Source organism: Ammodytes marinus (assembly GCF_949987685.1).
Source record: "Ammodytes marinus genome assembly, chromosome: 11".
Classification (NCBI taxonomy): domain Eukaryota; kingdom Metazoa; phylum Chordata; class Actinopteri; order Uranoscopiformes; family Ammodytidae; genus Ammodytes; species Ammodytes marinus.
Window position 1 is genome coordinate 30,485,080 of NC_137215.1, and position 19,773 is coordinate 30,504,852.

The window sequence follows — 19,773 nt, forward strand, 5'->3', positions numbered from 1 at the left end:
CACATCTTTCTTTTTCAGGAGATATTCACTGATTTTGACAAAAAGTGATTTGTCAACAGACTTTCTTTAATATTTAACAATCTGGAACGATTAATGTTACTGGGACATCCCTACCATCATGTATTTGCACTGAACCCTTTAACTTACCAAGGTAAAAGTTACCTTCAAACAGAGGCTGTGGCTTTAGGATCCCCTGAACCCTTTAGCCTCTGGAACAGTAGGCCCGTTTAGTAATCCATTCTTCAGCAGCACGTGAAAGTTCAGCTCATGTGGCAGAGATCACTGTAAGAAAAGGTTAGAAGGTTTCCAAATGTTGCTGGTCGATGCATAACCTCAGCACAGACAGGTCCTTCATTTACACAAAACTACATTTTACACTCTCTTCATGGGGAATTTTTTTTCTAGGGGGGCTGGCACAAAGTATATTCTCACGTTCTATTTATCCTCTCTCATCATCTTTAAGGGCCAAACAAAGTCAGACACAGTTCAGTATAAGGATACAGAACGCTGTCACATAAACCTTTGTCACTTCTAATTTAATGAATACATCCGTCTGATTGCCTATTACAATCTTTATATTCCACAATATAAAGCTGTTAATCATGTCATCCTAGTGTAACATGTCAAAATGTTTGCTAGAAAAAAGGCCTATATTGTAGACATTTTTTCATAAAAAAGTGGGAAGGAAGTGACAACAGCCTGTCACGTACAAATATCATTTTTATATACCTCATTTGCAAAAGCATTCAAGCAAACACATGTTGAAGGAAACATTATGCCATTAGGTTTAATAAAGAAACAGCCTGCTGTGATTTTAAGAACAGTATTTATTCAAAGTTAACTGAAACAACCACCCATCCCTCACCTTTCAGCATAAAGTTGCTTTTCTTCACATTAGCTGTCAAGTACTCTGCCTACAAACACTGTAAAAGACAAAGCATTCATGTGATCGATCAATTAAAGATAATTTCTTAACATTTTGAATACTTTATTGGAAACATATGTATTTCTTTTTTTCAAAATGTCACCAAATGAGACAGACCTATGAGTCTTCTTGTGTTTCAGGTAAAAATGCAGACAAGGAGTAAAATTTAACTAAACTACAAAATACTTATTTAACATTTCTAATACTACAATGTGGTTGGTCCTTGAAAAATATACACCCGGTAGCAATGGTATTGAGAAAGTTGAGTGGGTAGACAAAAATAATCCACTGTCTAATCTTTTAAACATTTAATGAAAAGATGGCAACAGGTTATGGGATCATACTTAAGATACGCCATACAACAACGTAGTATTTGTCATGTGAAAATCCGTATGAAACCACTTAACAAAATAATCCTGCTGGCATTTTGGAAAATGCACTTGTTTGAAAATCTTTGTGCATCCAGCAGAGATCAGTGTGTGATAGGTTCTGCCGTGGTTGGCACAAACACTGGAAGCAGCTTTATTAAGAGTGGAAAGTCATGCCACCAAGGTCTTAACCCCCGCACCCCCTGCTTCCAATGTTAGTACTAACCATAGGTATGATACACCAAAAATAATAAAATGTATATAATTCTCATTTGAGTAGACCAACTCCGTGAGGTTTTATTTCCTTTTCTGATCACAAAACAAAACATAATGAACATGGAAGAGAAAGGCAAATAACATGGCTACCTGGAGTATAATGATAAAACTCAAGCTGCCACCTTCATCTCAAGGATCAGTCAAACACGGGTACGGACACTGACAAGGATAATAAAATTAGGACTTATCCCCCTTATCCTTCTTCTTCTTCTTCTTCTTCTTGTCCTTGTCCTTCTTCTTTTTCTTTTTATGTGTTTTTGCTTCCGGTGTTTTTTCTTTGTCACTGTCACTGCTACTATCACTGCTTTCATATTTGACTAGATTTCTATCTCTGTTGTCCCTGGATGATTTTCCGTTGCTCTCTTTGTCCTCCACTTTGACTTTGCCATGGCTTCCTGCGGCCTGCTCCTTGTTCACCTCCTCCTTGACCTTAACGTTGGGAGGAGGAGGTGTCAGTCCACGGGAAACCGTTATGAGAATCCTCTCATTTCTCATTTCCTCTTTGAGGGAGATGTTCTCCGGGCTGGCCCTTTGGGTTCTGTGGTGGTCGTGTTTGCTCCGGTGATCCCTCTCCTCCCTCCAGTCTCGCTGGTGGTCTCTGTGGTTTCTGTGGTCTCCTGAATCTCTATGACTATCGTAGTCCTTGTGATCTCTCCTGTCTGACGTCTGTGGCCGTGGGTTACTGCGGCTATTAGAATAGCTCAAGTTCCCTTTGCGGTCTCCAGCGTTCTTGTCCGTTTGCAATTTCTGATAAAAACACAAAAAAATAACAATTTTGTTGAGTTGATGTTTTGTGTGTGTTTTTGGGCAACAATCGAGCACTGTAGCACAGACTATTAAGATCAGGCTTTGGATACACGCACACATCTTGTTGCAAGGATCAGTTATTTGTTGGTTTTGATCTTTTCATGATATTTATTTTTCAGGATATAACATATCCCCAGACTTATCTAAAATAGGAATTATACTTACACTGCTAGAGTTACTATGGCTGTGGATGGCTGCATGCTTTTGAGCACTATTTAAATCCCCAATGAACTCCTCACACTTCTGGCAGTAAAACCCAATTACCGGTGTCAGAAAACTCAATCCTGTAAATGGACATGGATATATGGGGTTATTAGGGGTGTGAAGACAACAACAAAAAACAGTTATCACAGGATCATAAGAGAAAAATCCTTACCATCCTGTTTCAACAATCCCTCCAGTTCTTTCATCAAGGATTCCATTTTACTCATTCTGGCTTGTTTATCACTTTTCCTGTCCTCACCGTCACCTGCCTGGACAAGACACAATTTAAAATTAGGGATTTTGACAGACATGCTTTAATGTTTTCTACTTTACCATTCCAATTGAGTTGAGTATACACAGACACAGCTTAGAAATCCTTTACCTTGTGTTTAACAGATGATGTCTGAGATGTACCACTGCCATCTCTTCTGCCCTGCTTCTCCTTTGTTGCTTAATAAAGACAGAACAACATCATTCTTTACGAGACATCAAATAATTAAACAATAGCATTAAGAAACTAAGAGAGATGAGGCTAGGTAGCATCAGCTGTCAACTTATTTGGTGTACCATCACACTCAGCAGTCAAAAAAGCTTATCCTGAAAACTGCAGAGGAATAGATTTAAAATCAACTTGACACATTTTATACCTTACCGACATGACTGCTACTAGGCAAGTACATGCTCACTTGAATAAACCATTCATTAACCAGTGTCCAAATTAATTGTGTGTATATTAGTTGTTTTATATTTGATTTAGTGTCAACTCAAATAAACTAGTGTGTTCAATACAGAAACCTGTCACCCAGTATAGGTAGGGCTGGCCCGAATAATCCATATATTTTACTATTCGTTTGTTAGGTTAGAATTCGAAGCACTGTCACCTCCATAGACTGTATATAAGCAGAGTGTCAAGTGTAACATACAGCATTAGAGTTGCTAAAAAGGATCGCTCAGAGATATTTAAGTCCACCTGCTGTTTCAATGAGGAACAAAAAAAACAACAAATATTTTAAAATATGCAGTTCAAACTTTGGTATAAATAAAGGCGAAGAAGAAATAGTAAAATGTCAAGTTATTGGCAGTGTGAAGGCATGGATAGTTTATATACATTTTAAAAAGCTGTTGTTCAACAAGTTGAATGATGACACTGAATCTTTCATTCAATATAGGATTCTCACCTTTGATCAGTGACTGTAGAGACTCCAGAGCTTGCCGTACATTTGGGTTACCCAGATCTGGAAATGCCAAGCCTGTTGCGGTCTGCTCTGAAACAATAGGTGCAGGAGACTGCTGCTTGCCCTCCTGCCCATGCATCTTCACCTTGGCCTCACTGATATCTGCTGTACCAAGACTTTTTAATATGTTCCTGATCTTGTCACACTCACTGCTGTCCAGATTGGCTGAGGCTAAACTAGAGGAAGTAATTTGAAGGGGTTGTTTCGGATCAAACATGTCCCCAAAGCTACTAAACATGGATTGGCCAAAAGCAAGACTACCCTTTTCCCGTAGTTTGTCATGTTCTCTAATCTGGGAAAACGCTGCAGTAGATGCAATGTCTTCATTCCCATACAAGAACGACTCTTCATCTTCAAGCTCATTAAATTTTCTGACAGCAGAGTCCTCTTGACTTTGCGTCTGGAGCCAAGAGAAGTCAATGCCTACTCGGTCATGGGGAAGGAGCATACTGTCGTTTTCCAATGACGTCTGAATCTCTCGACAGTCATCCTTTTGATATCTGGGTTCATCTCGAACATACTCCACTTTTTGGCTTTCATCTGAGCGCTGTACAGGAGGGATCAAAACAATGACATCCTGTTAACAGATAGCAGCTATATTTTGTATATAATAATAATAATTATCTTCATTTAAAGTTAAGTTCAAGTATGACTAAGTAAGCCACAAGTTAATTTTCTTGTACCACTATATTATCTGGATAAAAACAATTTACATGCAAGAGGTCAACTATTCATTAGTATAGAATTGTAGCAATACAGAAAATGTGATATTTTGGTAGGCAACAAAGGCAATCTGTAGACCAATGAAGTCAACACAGAACATTTTGCTTGAAATAGAACTCTTGAATTTAAGAGATGTTTGAAAATGCCATTGGTGTGACCTTGGTGTAACCAAACAGGCCATCTTTAAGAAATACCTTGTGTGGAGATTTACGATGATAGCTAAACTGACTAAACTAGACATTTTGTAGAAAAAATTATGAGCTCTACCTGAATCGTGAAGATGGCATCTTTAAGGGTGGGTAACCTTTCTTCAAGATCTTTACTGGTCATGACCATCTTCAGTCCTTCAAACAGACTATTCCCTGTCAGATTATTACCGCTGTTGCGGCTGGGGCTAGGGCTCCTCTTTCTCTTTTTGTCTTTGCCACAACTCTTTTCCCCACTGCTACTTCGTGACTTGGACTTCCTGACCCGGCTTTTGCTTCGTACATGGCTCTTCTTGCTTCGGCTATGGCTCCTACTCCGAGCCCTGCTTTTGCTCCTAGCTCGACTTTTGCCACGAGCACGACTTTTACTCCTTTCTCTGGGTCGACTGTGTGCTCGGCTTTTGCTTCGCGCTCGACTCTTGGCTCGAGATCTGCCCCGGCTTCTGCCCCGGCTTCGACTACGGCTTTTGCTCCTGGCCACATGCTTCTGGAACTCTTGGTCTGATTGGACAGCTTCTTTCAGGACCTTAGCCGACTTAAATGCGTCAGCCAGGTTGTATGCCATGTCCCTTTTGAGATAGGCTGGGAGAGGCTTGTTGGCTGCAATGCATCTCAGGAATTCCTCACTAGCTCGATCACTGAAAATCAACAATGTATTTCTTACAAACGTCAAACACAAAAAGTACAGTAGTGCAACTGTTCTAGTTTAGACAAATACAAAACAAAATACTGAAATTAATCAACACTTGAACAGTGAACATGTATACCTGTTGTCTGAAGGAGTGCAATTCCACTGTTGGAGATGTGTGTGCGGTGGTTCTGCAGGAGGGACGATCGGTTGCCTTCCTCCCAAAGCAATCCCTGTACTACCGTCTATGGAGAAGCTGCCACAGGGGGGCTGAGAGTATTCAGAATTTAGGTTATAGTGCTGTACATGCTATAACATTTTTAACATTGTAAGGACATCATCCTGGTCTGATTAATGGGACTGGCAGTGTTAATACTTTAAGGGAGTTTGGTTATTTCATGAATAAACACAATCCTTTTTATTCAGGGTGAAGAGCCGTGATAGCCCCTTCTTCACTTCTACGCTGGCACCCTTCCTAGGCTGTATTCACACAAAATCGGCGGTGCGGTGGCGTGAAAATGCAGGATTTTTTTATTCATTTGTAGAGCCCCGCTGCAGTGTCTTATCTGGTGAGAAAGTGGAAGCCTGCTCAACCTTTAGAGAAAAGCAGCCCTATGTCACGCTGCGGCAGCCAATCACAGCGTGGTATTGCTACTAGCGACCGACCTGACCACACTTGGGACTGTTGCAAGGAAACGTGGTTCTGAGTCTGACCGGCTACTTTTCTGTCAACTGTGTAATCTCTGTACTGCTTCCATTAAAAAAAGCAAGAAGTGATAATTATTTATCACAGACAGTTAAATGAAAAATTCCTATGTTCTCTCCTTATTGGAAAGCGTTAATCCCTCAGTGTTAAATAACTATATACCCATTTACAAGCTCTCTACCTTAGCTAGGGTACTTGAAAGGCTTGTGAATTACCAAATCAATGAGCTAAATGTTTGCATTTGACACAATACTGTCACAACTGTTCCATATCAGGTTGATGTTAAATGAGAGGGAGCAAAGGTCATGTTCTGTTCCCACTAAAAGAAGCTGCCGGCAGTTCCCTGTATCAGATCTGTACAGTACAATTGTACCCAATTGAGACTGTGACCCCCTGTAAATACCTAGGCATCACAGTTGATGATAGCCTTTTTGGAGAAAAATCTTGAGAGCACCTTTGGGGTTTTGTATTAAAACTTTGGTTACTACATTAGATAAATCAAAATATGTATACCAGTAAGATCATCTCAACTGAAGAAACCACATAAAATAAAACTGAAATTGTGTTTTACGATAATAGTTCAAAAGTAATACCCACTCATTTGAAAATGGAAGACAAAAGGATTGTTAATAAAATGTAGCACTTGAAGCAATTCTGCTCATTTAATGCTGATGCACTAATTGTAAGTCGCTTTGAATTAACCCATTGATACAGGATGCTGCGCGACGCAACATTGTAACTCCTGCCGGCTGATGCGTGGCGCAGCATTGTTGTTTTGTCGTCATTTTCATGGTTCAAATACACATGAGATGGGTCTTGTTGATTTGTTAAAACCACGTTACCACCCAAATGTTGTGTGGTTTGCCGAAAATCACATCAATCAAAAAAAAAAGAGGCCGGCTGTGTGTTCACCTGATCGCCGATAGTGTATTACAGAACAGTTAGTGGTGATCGGAGCGCAGAATCTAGGTCTAGATTGTAGATCTGTAGGCTACTGACGAAAATCACACAACAGAACACATTACTTCTGTTTAGTAACAATATTTATTAATTTAGGCTATATTTGGCTGATCCACCTCAAGTCAGCCCAGCCAGGCGATAGTTAAGAACAGGCCGTCAAGTATTGAGGGACCTGTAACTTATTGTTATCCACCATACTTTTTCTTCTTACTTATTAGGGGGCCAAGCCCGAGTAGGGCTGGGACCGCGTTTTGCAGAGCAACGCGGTTCCCAAGCCCTGCGGGGCAGGGAACCCTATTGTTCTTGTAGGGATTATTATTAGGGGGCCAAGCCCGAGTAGGGCTGGGACCGCGTTTTGCAGAGCAACGCGGTTCCCAAGCCCTGCGGGGCAGGGAACCCTATTGTTTTTGTTGGGCCTTTTATTATTATTCTTTGGACTTACGTAAAACTGGTGCTGCAGCCCAAACCGTAAAGGGTTGGGACATGCCACTTGCAGGGCTTATCCAGGTCCATGCCTGGTACGCAGACAAAAAAATTCAGACATGCCGGCCACTAGGTGGCGCTACAACAAAGGAAAAGGCGTTTTGGGCTATAACTTCCGCACCGAAAGTCCGACAGTCAAAAACTTTATATCCTCAGATGCCCACAAGTCAGCTGCATCTTTTGAGATAGGCCACGCCCATTTGCGTATATATATATTTTTCGCTATATCGCAAAAACTGTGTCAGTTACCAAAACATACTCCTCCTACAGTTCTCGCCCGATTTGGACGAAACCAAAAGCATCATGCTCTACTGACTGCCACAAGCAAAAGTTGGTCAAATAATCTTTCTACGACCATCGGAAGACCAAACGGTAGCGCTTTAAAGATTTGCGAAAATCCCTTAAAAAAAAAAAAAAAAGGGATTTTCTTGAAACTCAAGGGAGACTATCATGGGGCATACCTGAGTCTATGGCAAAAATATGGGCAAGAAATTCCTATGTGGGCCGGACTTATTAAAAAAAATAGTTTTTCAATTTTTTTGCCTGTTTTCGCCATTTTCTAAGTCTTTCGGCGGGAAAATGGGAAAATTCAAAAAAGTGTCTTTACAATGGAGAGGATGACAATTTGATTTTGCTATAACTCCCCAACCGAACATCGCACATTCAAAAACTTGACATCCACTTGTTTGGTACATTGAGCTGCATCTTTCTATCTAACGTAGTTTTGCGAATGTCATCCATAGGGGGCGCCAAAACCACAAAAAGCAAAGAAAACGCGTTTGGGGCTATAACTCCCACACCGAACATCGCACATTCAAAAACTTTACATCTCCGGATTCCGTGAAGCGAGGGGCCGGCGCCGCGGACGACGGCGCCCGATCCCGAGTCGCGTGGGAGGCTTGGCCCCCGTTCACAACTGCTTGCAGTTCTAGTTATTCTTTGGACTTACGTAAAACTGGTGCTGCAGCCCAAACCGTAAAGGCTTGGGACATGCCACTTGCATGGCTTATCCAAGTCCGTGCCTGGTACGCAGACACAAAAATTCAGACATGCCGGCCACTAGGTGGCGCTACAACAAAGGAAAATGCGTTTTGGGCTATAACATCCGCACCGAAAGTCCGACAGTCAAAAACTTTATATCCACAGATGCCCACAAGTCAGCTGCATCTTTTGAGATAGGCCACGCCCATTTGCGATAGGATAGATTTTTTGCTACATCGCAAAAACTGTGTCAGTCACCAAAACATACTCCTCCTACAGTTTTCGCCCGATTTGGACGAAACCAAAAGCATTATGCTCTACCAACTCCCACGAGCAAAAGTTGGTCAAATAATTTCTCTACGACCATCGGAAGACTAAACGGTAGCGCTTTAAAGATTTGCGAAAATCCGTTAAAAAAAAAAAAAAAAGGGATTTTCTTGAAACTCAAGGGAGACTATCATGGGGCATACCTGAGTCTATGGCAAAAATATGGGCAAGAAATTCCTTTCTGGGCGGGACTTATTAAAAAAAAGAGTTTTTCAATTTTTTTGCCTGTTTTCGCCATTTCCTAAGTGTTTTGGCGGGAAATTCAAAAAAGTGTCTTTACAATGGAGAGGTTGACAATTGGATTTTGCTATAACTCCCCAACCGAACATCGCACATTCAAAAACTTGACATCTACTTGTTTGGTACATTAAGCTGCATCTTTCTATCTAACGTTGTTTTGTGAATGTCATCCATAGGGGGCGCCAAAACCACAAAAAGCAAAGAAAACTCGTTTGGGGCTATAACTTCCACACCGAACATCCCACAGTCAAAAACTTTATATCCACAGATGCCCACAAGTCAGCTGCATCTTTTCAGATAGGCCACGCCCATTTGCCTATGGGATTTTTTTTCCCTACATCGCAAAAACTGTGTCAGTCACCAAAACACACTCCTCCTACAGTTTTTGCCCGATTTGGACGAAACCAAAAGCATTATGCTCTACCGACTCCCACGAGCAAAAGTTGTATAAAGAATTTTTCTACGACCATCAGAAGACCAAACGGTAGCGCTTTAAAGATTTGCACATTAGCTACCTTGTACCAAACTGCTCCTAAATCCAAAACGATTCATCCTATTAACACCAAACTTCACAAATGTGTTTATCCTATAGTTCTCAGGTTGTTTCTACTTTTTCCTTAAAGTGCTCCAAAAGGGGGCGCCAAAAACACCCTTGAGCATCTTTCTCTGCGTTTTCTTTGCGTTTTGGTCTATAACTCCCAAACCAAACATCCCACATTCAAAAACTTTACATCCCCGGATTCCGTGAAGCGAGGGGCCGGCGCCGCGGACGACGACGCCAGATCCCGAGTCGCGTGGGAGGCTTGGCCCCCGTTCACAACTGCTCGCAGTTCTAGTTAGGGGGCCAAGCCCGAGTAGGGCTGGGACCGCGTTTTGCAAAGCAACGCGGTTCCCAAGCCCTGCGGGGCAGGGAACCCTATTGTTCTTGTAGGGATTATTATTTTTCCTTACCTAAAAGTGGTGCTGCAGCCCAAGCCGTAAAGGGTTGGGACATGCCATTTGCATGACTAGATCCAGGTCCGTGCCTGGTACGCAGACAAAAAAATTCAGACATGCCGGCCACTAGGTGGCGCTACAAAAAAAGGAAAACGTGTATAACTTCCACACCGAAAGTCCGACAGTCAAAAACTTTATATCCACAGATGCCCACAAGTCAGTTGCATCTTTTGAGATAGGCCACGCCCATTTGCGTATATATACATTTTTCGCTACATCGCAAAAACTGTGTCAGTCACCAAAACACACTCCTCCTACAGTTTTTGCCCGATTTGGACCAAACCAAAAGCATTATGCTCTACCGACTCCCACGAGCAAAAGTTGGTCAAATAATTTTTCTACGACCATCGGAAGACCAAATGCTAGCGCTTTAAAGATTCAATTTTTCGATATTGAACATTTCTCCTTCTTTTTATTTAAAATGGTGCTGCAGCCAAAACCGTAAAGGGCTGGGACATGCCACTTGCATGACTAGATCCAGGTCCGTGCCTGGTACACAGACGAAAACATTCAGAGATCCCGGCCACTAGGTGGCGCTACAACAAAGGAAAACGCGTTTGGGGCTATAACTTCCGCACCGAAAGTCCGACAGTCAAACACTTTATATCCACAGATGCACACAAGTCAGTTGCATCTTTTGAGATAGGCCACGCCCATTTGCGTATTATAGATTTTTCGCTACATCGCAAAAACTGTGTCAGTCACCAAAACATACTCCTCCTACAGTTTTTGCCCGATTTGGACGAAACCAAAAGCATTATGCTCCACCGACTCCCACGAGCAAAAGTTGGTCAAATCATTTTTCTACGACCATCGGACGACCAAACGGTAGCGCTTTAAAGATTCGCCGATTAGCTTCCTTGTAATACCTTGTACGTAAGTGATCATAAATACAAAACCATACATCGTATCAAGACAATATTTTAGAAATATGGTCGTACTGTCCTAATGAACATACTAAAAAAAAAATGGAAAATTTCGCCAAAAGGGGGCGCCAAAAACACAAAAAGTATACATCTCCTTATCCACTTGAGCATCTTTCTCTGCAATTTCTTTGCCTTTTGGTCTCTAACTCCCAAACCGAACATCCCACATTCAAAAACTTGACATCCACTTGTTCGGTACATTGAGCTGCATCTTTCCATCTAACATAGTTTTGCGGATGTCATCCATAGGGGGCGCCAAAACCACAAAAAGCAAAGAAAACGCGTGTGGGGCTATAACTCCCACACCAAACATCACACATTCAAAAACTTGACATCCACTTGTTCGGTACATTGCGCTGCATCTTTCTATATAACAGTTTTGCGAATGTCATCCATAGGGGGAACCAAAACCACAAAAAGCAAAGAAAACGCGTTTGGGGCTATAACTCCCACACCGAACATCCCACATTCAAAAACTTTACATCCCCGGATTCCGTGAAGCGAGGAGCCGGCGCAGCGGACGACGACGCCCGATCCCGAGTCGCGTGGGAGGCTTGGCCCCCGTTCACAACTGCTTGCAGTTCTAGTTCCTATTATTCTTCTCCGCGTAAAAGTGGTGCTGCAGCCCAAACCGTAAAGGGTTGGGACATGACACTTCCAGGGCATATTCAGGTCCGTACCCCGTATGCAGACAAAAAAATTCAGACATCCCGGCCACTAGGTGGCGCTACAACAAAGGAAAAGGCGTTTTGGGCTATAACTTCCGCACCGAAAGTCCGACAGTCAAAAACTTTATATCCACATATGCCCACAAGTCAGCTGCATCTTTTGAGATAGGCCACGTCCATTTGCGTATATATACATTTTTTGCTACATCGCAAAAACTGTGTCAGTCACCAAAACAGACTACTCCTAGAGTTTTCGCCCGATTTGGACGAAACCAAAAGCATTATACTCTACCGACTCCCACGAGCAAAAGTTGGTCAAATAATTTTTCTACGACCATCGGAAGACCAAACGCTAGCGCTTTAAATATTTGCGAAAATCCGTAAAAAAATAAAAAAAGAGGGATTTTCTTGAAACTCAAGGGAGACTATCATGGGGCATACCTGAGCCTATGGCAAAGATATGGGCAAGAAATTCCTTTCTGGGCGGGACTTATTAAAAAAAAGAGTTTTTCAATTTTTTGGCCTGTTTTCGCCATTTCCTAAGTGTTTAGGCGGGAAATTCAAAAAAGTGTCTTTACAATGGAGAGGTTGACAATTTAATTTTGCTATAACTCCCCAACTGAACATCGCACATTCAAAAACTTGACATCCACTTGTTTGGTACATTGAGCTGCATCTTTCTATCTAACGTAGTTTTGCGAATTTCATCCATAGGGGGCGTCAAAACCACAAAAAGCAAAGAAAACGCGTTTGGGGCTATAACTTCCACACCGAACATCCCACAGTCAAGAACTCTTTATCCATAGATTCACACAAGTCAGCTGCATCATTTTACATAGGCCACGCCCATTTGCATATGGGATTTTTTTTCGCTACATCGCAAAAACTGTGTCAGTCACCAAAACACACTCCTCCTACAGTTTTCGCCCGATTTGGACGAAACCAAAAGCATTATGCTCTACCGACTCCCACGAGCAAAAGCTGTGTAAAGAATTTTTCTACGACCATAAGAAGACCAAGTGGTAGCGCTTTAAAGATTTGCACATTAGCTACCTTGTACCAAACTGCTCCTAAATCCAAAACGATTCATCCTATTAACACCAAACTTCACACATGTGTTTGTCCTATGGTTCTCAGGTTGGTTCTACTTTTTCATTAAATTGCTCCAAAAGGGGTCGCCAAAAACACACTTGAGCATCTTTCTCTGCGATTTTTTTGCCTTTTGGTCTATAACTCCCAAACCAAACATCCCACATTCAAAAACTTTACATCCCCGGATTCCGTGAAGCGAGGGGCCGGTGCCGCGGACGACGACGCCCGATCCCGAGTCGCGTGGGAGGCTTGGCCCCCGTTCACAACTGCTCGCAGTTCTAGTTCATCTTATTATTTCTTCCGCCACATTTTCTAGCTCTATCTCCTCCCACACCGTTACACTTAGGAATGCAAAAATCTTAAGTGCGTCCCCACTCCACGGGCTGTGCTATTATTCATCTTTATTTTCCACAAGGTGGCGCTGTTATTAAGCTCCGACTGAAAAAACTTTACGTTTGTAGTTGAACAGACTGATCGCTCTTCATGTCATGACTGGATGAAGCTTTTCCCCTCGCAGATGCTGTTCTGTGTACACCGCAAGGAGCATTTCTCACCATCTTGAGGCGCGCGTAAACGAGTGTTCAACACGCAGTATGAAAAATTGATCGCTCTTTATTTAAGACTTTTCTTTTTGAATGGCAATGCAATGCATTTCTGTAGAAAAGGCCCCAAAGTGTATAGGTTACAGTGTTTGTTATTTTCTTATAGTGTTTTAAGTAGGGCTGTCAAAATTAACGCAGGGTGATTCATTTCTGGAATTAACGCGTTAATTTTTTTAACGCATTTAACGCATGTGCAGAATGTTCCCCCCGTGCATCCCACCCGCTCTACACTACAGTCACTCTAACGTTGTGGCTGACCCAGGATCAGTAGCTGCGCGCGGCCAAACATAGCAGCAGCTAGTCTGTGTTTTAAACTACTAACCACGGACCTATAACTGCTGCTAACGGCCACGTCTGTGTCGCGGCTTGCAGTTGCTCTCGGAAGCAAAAGGAGAAACATTCTGCTCCGTTCACGGGAGGAAACAAACTTCTGCAGTTTTCAGAGGTGTGTGTGATTAATACGTGCAATCAACATAACGTCGGCTACACACACACACTGTAGCGGAGGAAACTGGTGGATGTACCGGTACTAGGGGTGTGAACGGTTACAAAAAATTGTAAACGGTTACATGACCCCTTTTTTTTCGTGTACACGGTTAACCGTGACGTCATTGTCCTCGTGCCCCCGCCGTCTTGTAGGCGTGCGCGCGCACACACACACACACACATACACACACACACACACACGCGTTCGTTCGCCTGTAAACACACAATTGACATGAACTACGCTCGTTTACACACCTCTTATAATAGGTCCATGGTACACACACACACACACACACACACGTTCGCCGTCATAATCGCGCTTCATTCATATCCTGATTAATATAGCCTATCGCTTTCTACATGTCCACGTTAAATGCATGTTGAACAGGTGTTATAAAGTTCGGGCTACTTACGAGCGTAGTTCACGTCATCCGGGTAACTTTAATCTTTAGGTTATCTTTCATCACTCTTCCGCGGCTGTGAGTCGAGCCCCAGCACGGCGACTCCCCGTGTGTGTGTGTGCGCCGATACACACACTCACTCACACACACTCGCCGAGGGACAGACAGATTCTCGGCAGACTAGCTTTTATCCTCCCCAATTAGTTTATTAGTGATGTAAAATCAATAAACGCGTGTCTCCAGAACATATTTAAAAACTTTGAAATTTGAAAAAAAAAAACGGTTTTCGTTTATTGATTTTTCCTAAACGGTTATGATTTACTAAACGGTTACACGTGTACACCCCTAACCGGTACCGCGCTGATCTGCTTGTATCACTGGTTTCACTTCAGAGGTGTCGGCCAGAACACCACTTATGGCCAAAAACGTCAGACTATAAGCATGAGACTAGGAGAGGAGGAGTATGGTTTATCCGCTCTTTATTTTTCTTCTTTACAGACACAGCAGCATAGATCGCAGGAAAAGAAACAAAGGCTTAAACTCCGCTCGTGAGGAGACGTTACAACAGCTGTTGCGACCCGCGAATCGTGGCATAAACTATAGCCTAACTTATAACAGCGATCGGGACTGCATGTAGGCTACTTACTCACACACGGGTGATTCACATAAACTCAAATAAACACGTTTCACATGTGGGATGATCGATTACTGCAGCAACATGCACGCTCACACATCTGACCGAGGGAGAAGAGAAAGGAAACTTACTAAACAGACACTCCGGCCGACTGACGTCACAGCCCTAACTGACAGTTACACTGAATAAAACACATCTTAACACACTTTAAGAAATATCAAACACTAACTTATGAACTTTGGAGCCTTTTCTACACACACACACACAAACTGCAATCAGGTTGTATTCAGGAGTGAAAAACCATGGAGTCACCAAATACATGCCATTATAGCCTATGCTATATTTGCTTAAAGACATAGGAATAGAGACAGGCAAATTGAAGTGTGGTGTGGTAGCATATGTTTTAGTTGATTATAATTTATTTGCAGTATTTACACCATCATTTGGATTTTCAATGAATAAAAAATTACATTTAAATGTATATATATATATATTCACCTTCTGTCCTTTATCTTTCAATTCATATAACAATATACAGAAAAAATGGTAATTCTTTGGGCCTATTTCGAATGGTAGAATTAATCGTGATTAATCCACAGAATCCTGTGATTAATCTGATTAAAAATGTTTATCGTTTGACAGCCCTAGTTTTAAGATGCGAGTTCAGTGCGGATAACTGTCAGCTAGCGGCCGTGACGTCAGTCAGCCGGAGCCTCTGTTTAGTGAAGTTTCCTTTTCTTTCTCTCTCTGGTGTGTGAGCGAGCAAGTTGCCACAGTAAACTATCATTCCACGGTTGAAACGTAAGTAGGCTACATGGAGTTTCCCGATCGCTTTAATAGCCTAAGTTATAATTTATGCACGTTTTAAACGGCCGCGATTCGCCGGTCGCAACAGCTGTTTAATGTCTCATCAGGAGCGTATTGCTATTGTTCTTTTCCCGGGATCTGTATGCTGCTGTGCATGTTAAAGAAGGAAATAAACAGCAGATAAATCCTTACTCCTTGTCTCATCCTTCATATTCTGACATTTGGCCGACACTTCTGAAGTAAAACTAGTGATATTAGCCGATCAGCGAGGTAAATTAGTTACATCCACCAGTTTCCTCTACTACAATTTATTTTTGTGAATGACACGGGATCTAGCAGCATTGTCATGGATGTATTGGGCACGTGCTGGCTGACGACGCAGCGGCTGCCTACATGTGTATTGTGAATTACCAAAAAGATTACATGCGCCGGTGCTGAGACCAGGGATCAAAAGACAAAATGAACCAGCTTAAAGATCTCCTATTATACTACTTTTCTGGTCTTAATGTCTCATTTATGACTCCTATGGAGCAACCTGACACGAATCACATCACAAAAAAACATGCTCCAGTCTCTGTCCACACTCGGCTTTGTGCTTCTCCGCCCCCTCCCGCAAACCCCACTCCGTTGTGATTGGTTACCTTCCTTCCGGAACACTTTCAGCAGCACGCGGGCAGATATGAGCAGGAAGGTGGGGGCATGTGAGCACGTTGCAGCATTACCATACATGGAAAGATCCGGATTTGTGACGACAAGAATGCAGGAAATTCTGAACCGATTTGAACACGTGATTTCTTGACCGGCTGCCCTAGTGTTTAGTGCTCTGCACAGCCACCCCAGACGGTCAGCAGGGAATACGTCTAAATGCATGTACATCATTATTTGATACGCTAGTATGGTTAAACATGACTATAAATCATTATAACAACGTTTATAGGTCATAAAAGTATAATAGGTCCTCTTTAAAGACAGACAGCAAACAGTTCTGTGCAACAAGTGAAAATAAGATTCAACTTTATTGCCATTGCAGAGAGTACAGGTGTAGAAACAACAAAATGCAGTTAAGCATCAACCAGAAGGGAAAACGGCAGTCAAGTGCAGAGTAATGTACAGAATGAACAGCAATATATTTGATAAATATATATGTAGAATTTACGTTAAGGAGAAGATACGAATAAGTAATTACAGTATAATAACAGCATAATGAATATGCTAACAATACAGAAATTACAGTAGGTAGTGAAGTTTAAAATATAAGTAAAGAATATTCATGCAAATTGCAGGTCTAAGTACAACAACTGCTTATACTATAGCAAGAAATTATAAAACAGAATAACAGCTGGTGGTATGATAAAAGATAGCATACATTTTATAGATATAACACAGAAGTATAATATGAATACACTATAGGACAGTATTACCACTGCTTTTCCATTATCATTTTCTGAGAGAACAGCACAGGGATATAGCGAGTTAAGGAGTTGATCATGCTCTCTACGAACACACACATCTTTCTATCTGCTCCGTCAGTAATATTTCCATTGAACACCAAGCGAGAGTCCTGCGCCAAATGCTTTCATAGGTTCCTCAGGATTTGGAATACCACCAAATAAGTCCTTATCTTTTTTGTAGATAGCCTTCTTGCTTTGTCAATAGTCAGTCTCCCATGCTTTCACATGTCGGCTCTTCAACAGAAAAGATAAATAACCTTAATTAGCTACATTTAGTTAAACTTTATTTTTACTGTGATCATCCATATTTATGCCGCTGAATTCATTACCTGTCATTGATGCACAGTCAAACACACCATGTGTGTAACGACTGAATAAACCAAGACACACCCTTTCTAGATACAAGTGTTATAGAATTGAGAAAGTTTAAATTAAATGTAATGTTAAACAGATCTAGATCTACTATTATCATCACAACTGAATAATTGCTCATTTTAACAATTCATCTAATTAACTTACCAAAGATAAGCTTTTCATGCCAATGAATGTCAATATCTGCAATTAATTTGAGGTGGTACTATATCAAATGTTTGTCATTTACCATCTAGTTATGGTAACGTTAGCTATCGTAATCAACACTTCACTACCTTACTGCAATGATAATCGAACTAACGTTATATGTTATTTTACAATCAACGTTAACGAAAGCTTGAACAACCTTAAAATGGAAAGATAAATAAATAAATAAAATGGCGGTCAAACCTGTAACTATCCAGTGTTTTATGGGAGTGTCATAACTATCTCTCTAAACGGCACAGGTAAAAACTCAGCCTAACTAGTCTATTTAATTTTATAAGGAACAAAAAAATCTTCTGACTTACCCATTTTCATAAAAGGCAGGCGCTTAAAACTCTTCAGCAAATACGGGTTGCCTTTCCGTATTGCACTCACAAATTTGGCCGCACTGTCTGTCGTCACGCCTGAAATGGCCTCTGCATTATGGTTGTCGGGAGAACAGGAAGTTTGTACACAGTAACTGAATGTTAGCTAGGATGCCAAGATGAAGTCATGTGCATAATAAATGGTTGTGTGATCCAAAATGTGTTAATTGCTGGATACAATTTTAAATGCTTTTATGGGGTTACTTACAGTGCTGCTTGAAAGTATGTGAATCCCTTGAGCCTTTTTGAATTTATTTATTTTAACCATTATTAATTCATTTTTATCAATACCAGTATTTTATATGAAATAACAGATGTTTGTTTATCAATTCAACATTTTTCTTTTCTTTTCTTTTTCTTTTCAATTGTTAAAACAGAAAAAACGAATGATTTACCAATTTTTGTATGTGCAAAAGTTTATGAACCCTGAGCTGCATTACTTAAATCGAGCAGGTAAACACAATCAGGTGGGCCAAATTGATTGATGGAATGGACCAACGTAATGAGAGATCTTTAGGGAAGAAATTGGGCAGCACTAGACAAAACAGAGATAAAACCAAGTCAGATTAGGCTCACCAAAGTGCAGGTCAGACATGCCAAAAGGGAAATAAAATTTCAGAGGATCTCAGGATAGTTGTGATGTTGCACATTTGTCTGGGGACAGCTATAAATTAATTAAAAAAAGGTTTGAGCTCAATCGGTCCACCATGAGGCAAATGATCTACAAATGCAGAGCTCTAAAACCCTGTTTCCACCTGGGATTAACATCTGACTTTTCGAATCCGGTTACAAGTGGACAGCTCTCAGTCTGTGTGTTCACACTTGTATTTTCAAATGTGACATCTTTGTCTACTGGACATGGAGCTAGTGCTGTGTTTGACCACTATCTCGCACGTATATGGTGTAGTTGCAGAACTTGCAGTAGAGGGCTCAAAGCTTCAGACATGGACATTTAGGCATGGGTTTCTAATGTAGTGAATACAATGTAAATGTATCGTCATGTACAAACAATACACCACAATGAGACGGAGCTGTAAACGTCCGAGATGATTTCGTTTACCGTCATCGGTCACGTGACTCCTCTGTCCCAAACAGGCTTGAGATCGTATAGCAATGTATGTATTTTATTTGTAAAGATGAATGCACAAAAGATAAACAACATAGCCAGCTACATTTGTAGCCACTAGTCCATCAACCTGCTTACTCTGTTATTGTTATGCTAGCCAACCCCCCATCTGAATCATGTGTTATTAGCTGAGCAACATTAGCTATTAGCCTGTTAGGTACGTACAGTCATGAAATTTCCTCTTGGTGGCCTGTTGGGGAGGAAAGGGCTATCCGCGGCCGAATATGTCCCGTGTGGTCCAGGGGGCAGGTGTCCAGGAGGAGGTACACCGCAGGGCCCAGAGAGTCTGAAAGGAGGGCCATGAGGCGGTGGATGTCCGAACGGCGGCCCGTGTGTCGGTTTAACGTTACGTGGACGATACATGATGGTGTTCAGGCGGGCATGCTAGCTACAACACAGCCGCGCGAAAAACAAAGAGAAATAATTAACCGTTTCACAGTAGGTGTGCTATTGATTTACACTATTGTGCATTTGACTCCACTGTTCGAAGAGACGGTGGATGCCAAGGAAATCAGAACAGTGACACCGGAAGCAGTCCGAGGTTGTTCTTTCAAAATAAAGGCTCACATTCGGA

At 41.6% G+C, this 19,773-nt stretch overlaps 1 protein-coding gene across 1 annotated transcript; it reads right to left on the reverse strand.

Annotated features, from left to right (window-relative positions):
- Nucleotides 1–863: 863 nt before the first annotated feature.
- On the reverse strand, nt 864–19,693 carry LOC307257932 (uncharacterized protein). Its single transcript, XM_080037297.1, has 8 exons — nt 19,365–19,693; nt 5,512–5,642; nt 4,806–5,382; nt 3,759–4,362; nt 2,963–3,030; nt 2,753–2,849; nt 2,542–2,660; nt 864–2,316 (listed from the first exon to the last, which is right to left on the reverse strand). The coding sequence occupies exons 1-8, from the start codon at nt 19,560–19,562 to the stop codon at nt 1,747–1,749; spliced, it is 2,364 nt and encodes a 787-aa protein (XP_079893423.1). The 5' UTR covers nt 19,563–19,693; the 3' UTR covers nt 864–1,746.
- Between the last annotated feature and the right edge of the window lie 80 nt (nt 19,694–19,773).

Excerpts from the sequence above, each read along its gene's own strand:
- LOC307257932 (XM_080037297.1), bottom strand. The coding sequence starts at position 19,562 with ATGTATCGTCCACGTAACGTTAAACCGACACACGGGCCGCCGTTCGGA. Across the intron at positions 4,363-4,805 it reads ATGCCATCTTCACGATTCAG|CGCTCAGATGAAAGCCAAAA; the intron begins GTAGAGCTCATA and ends CCTCCTGTACAG. Across the intron at positions 2,850-2,962 it reads CATCATCTGTTAAACACAAG|GCAGGTGACGGTGAGGACAG; the intron begins GTAAAGGATTTC and ends TGTCTTGTCCAG.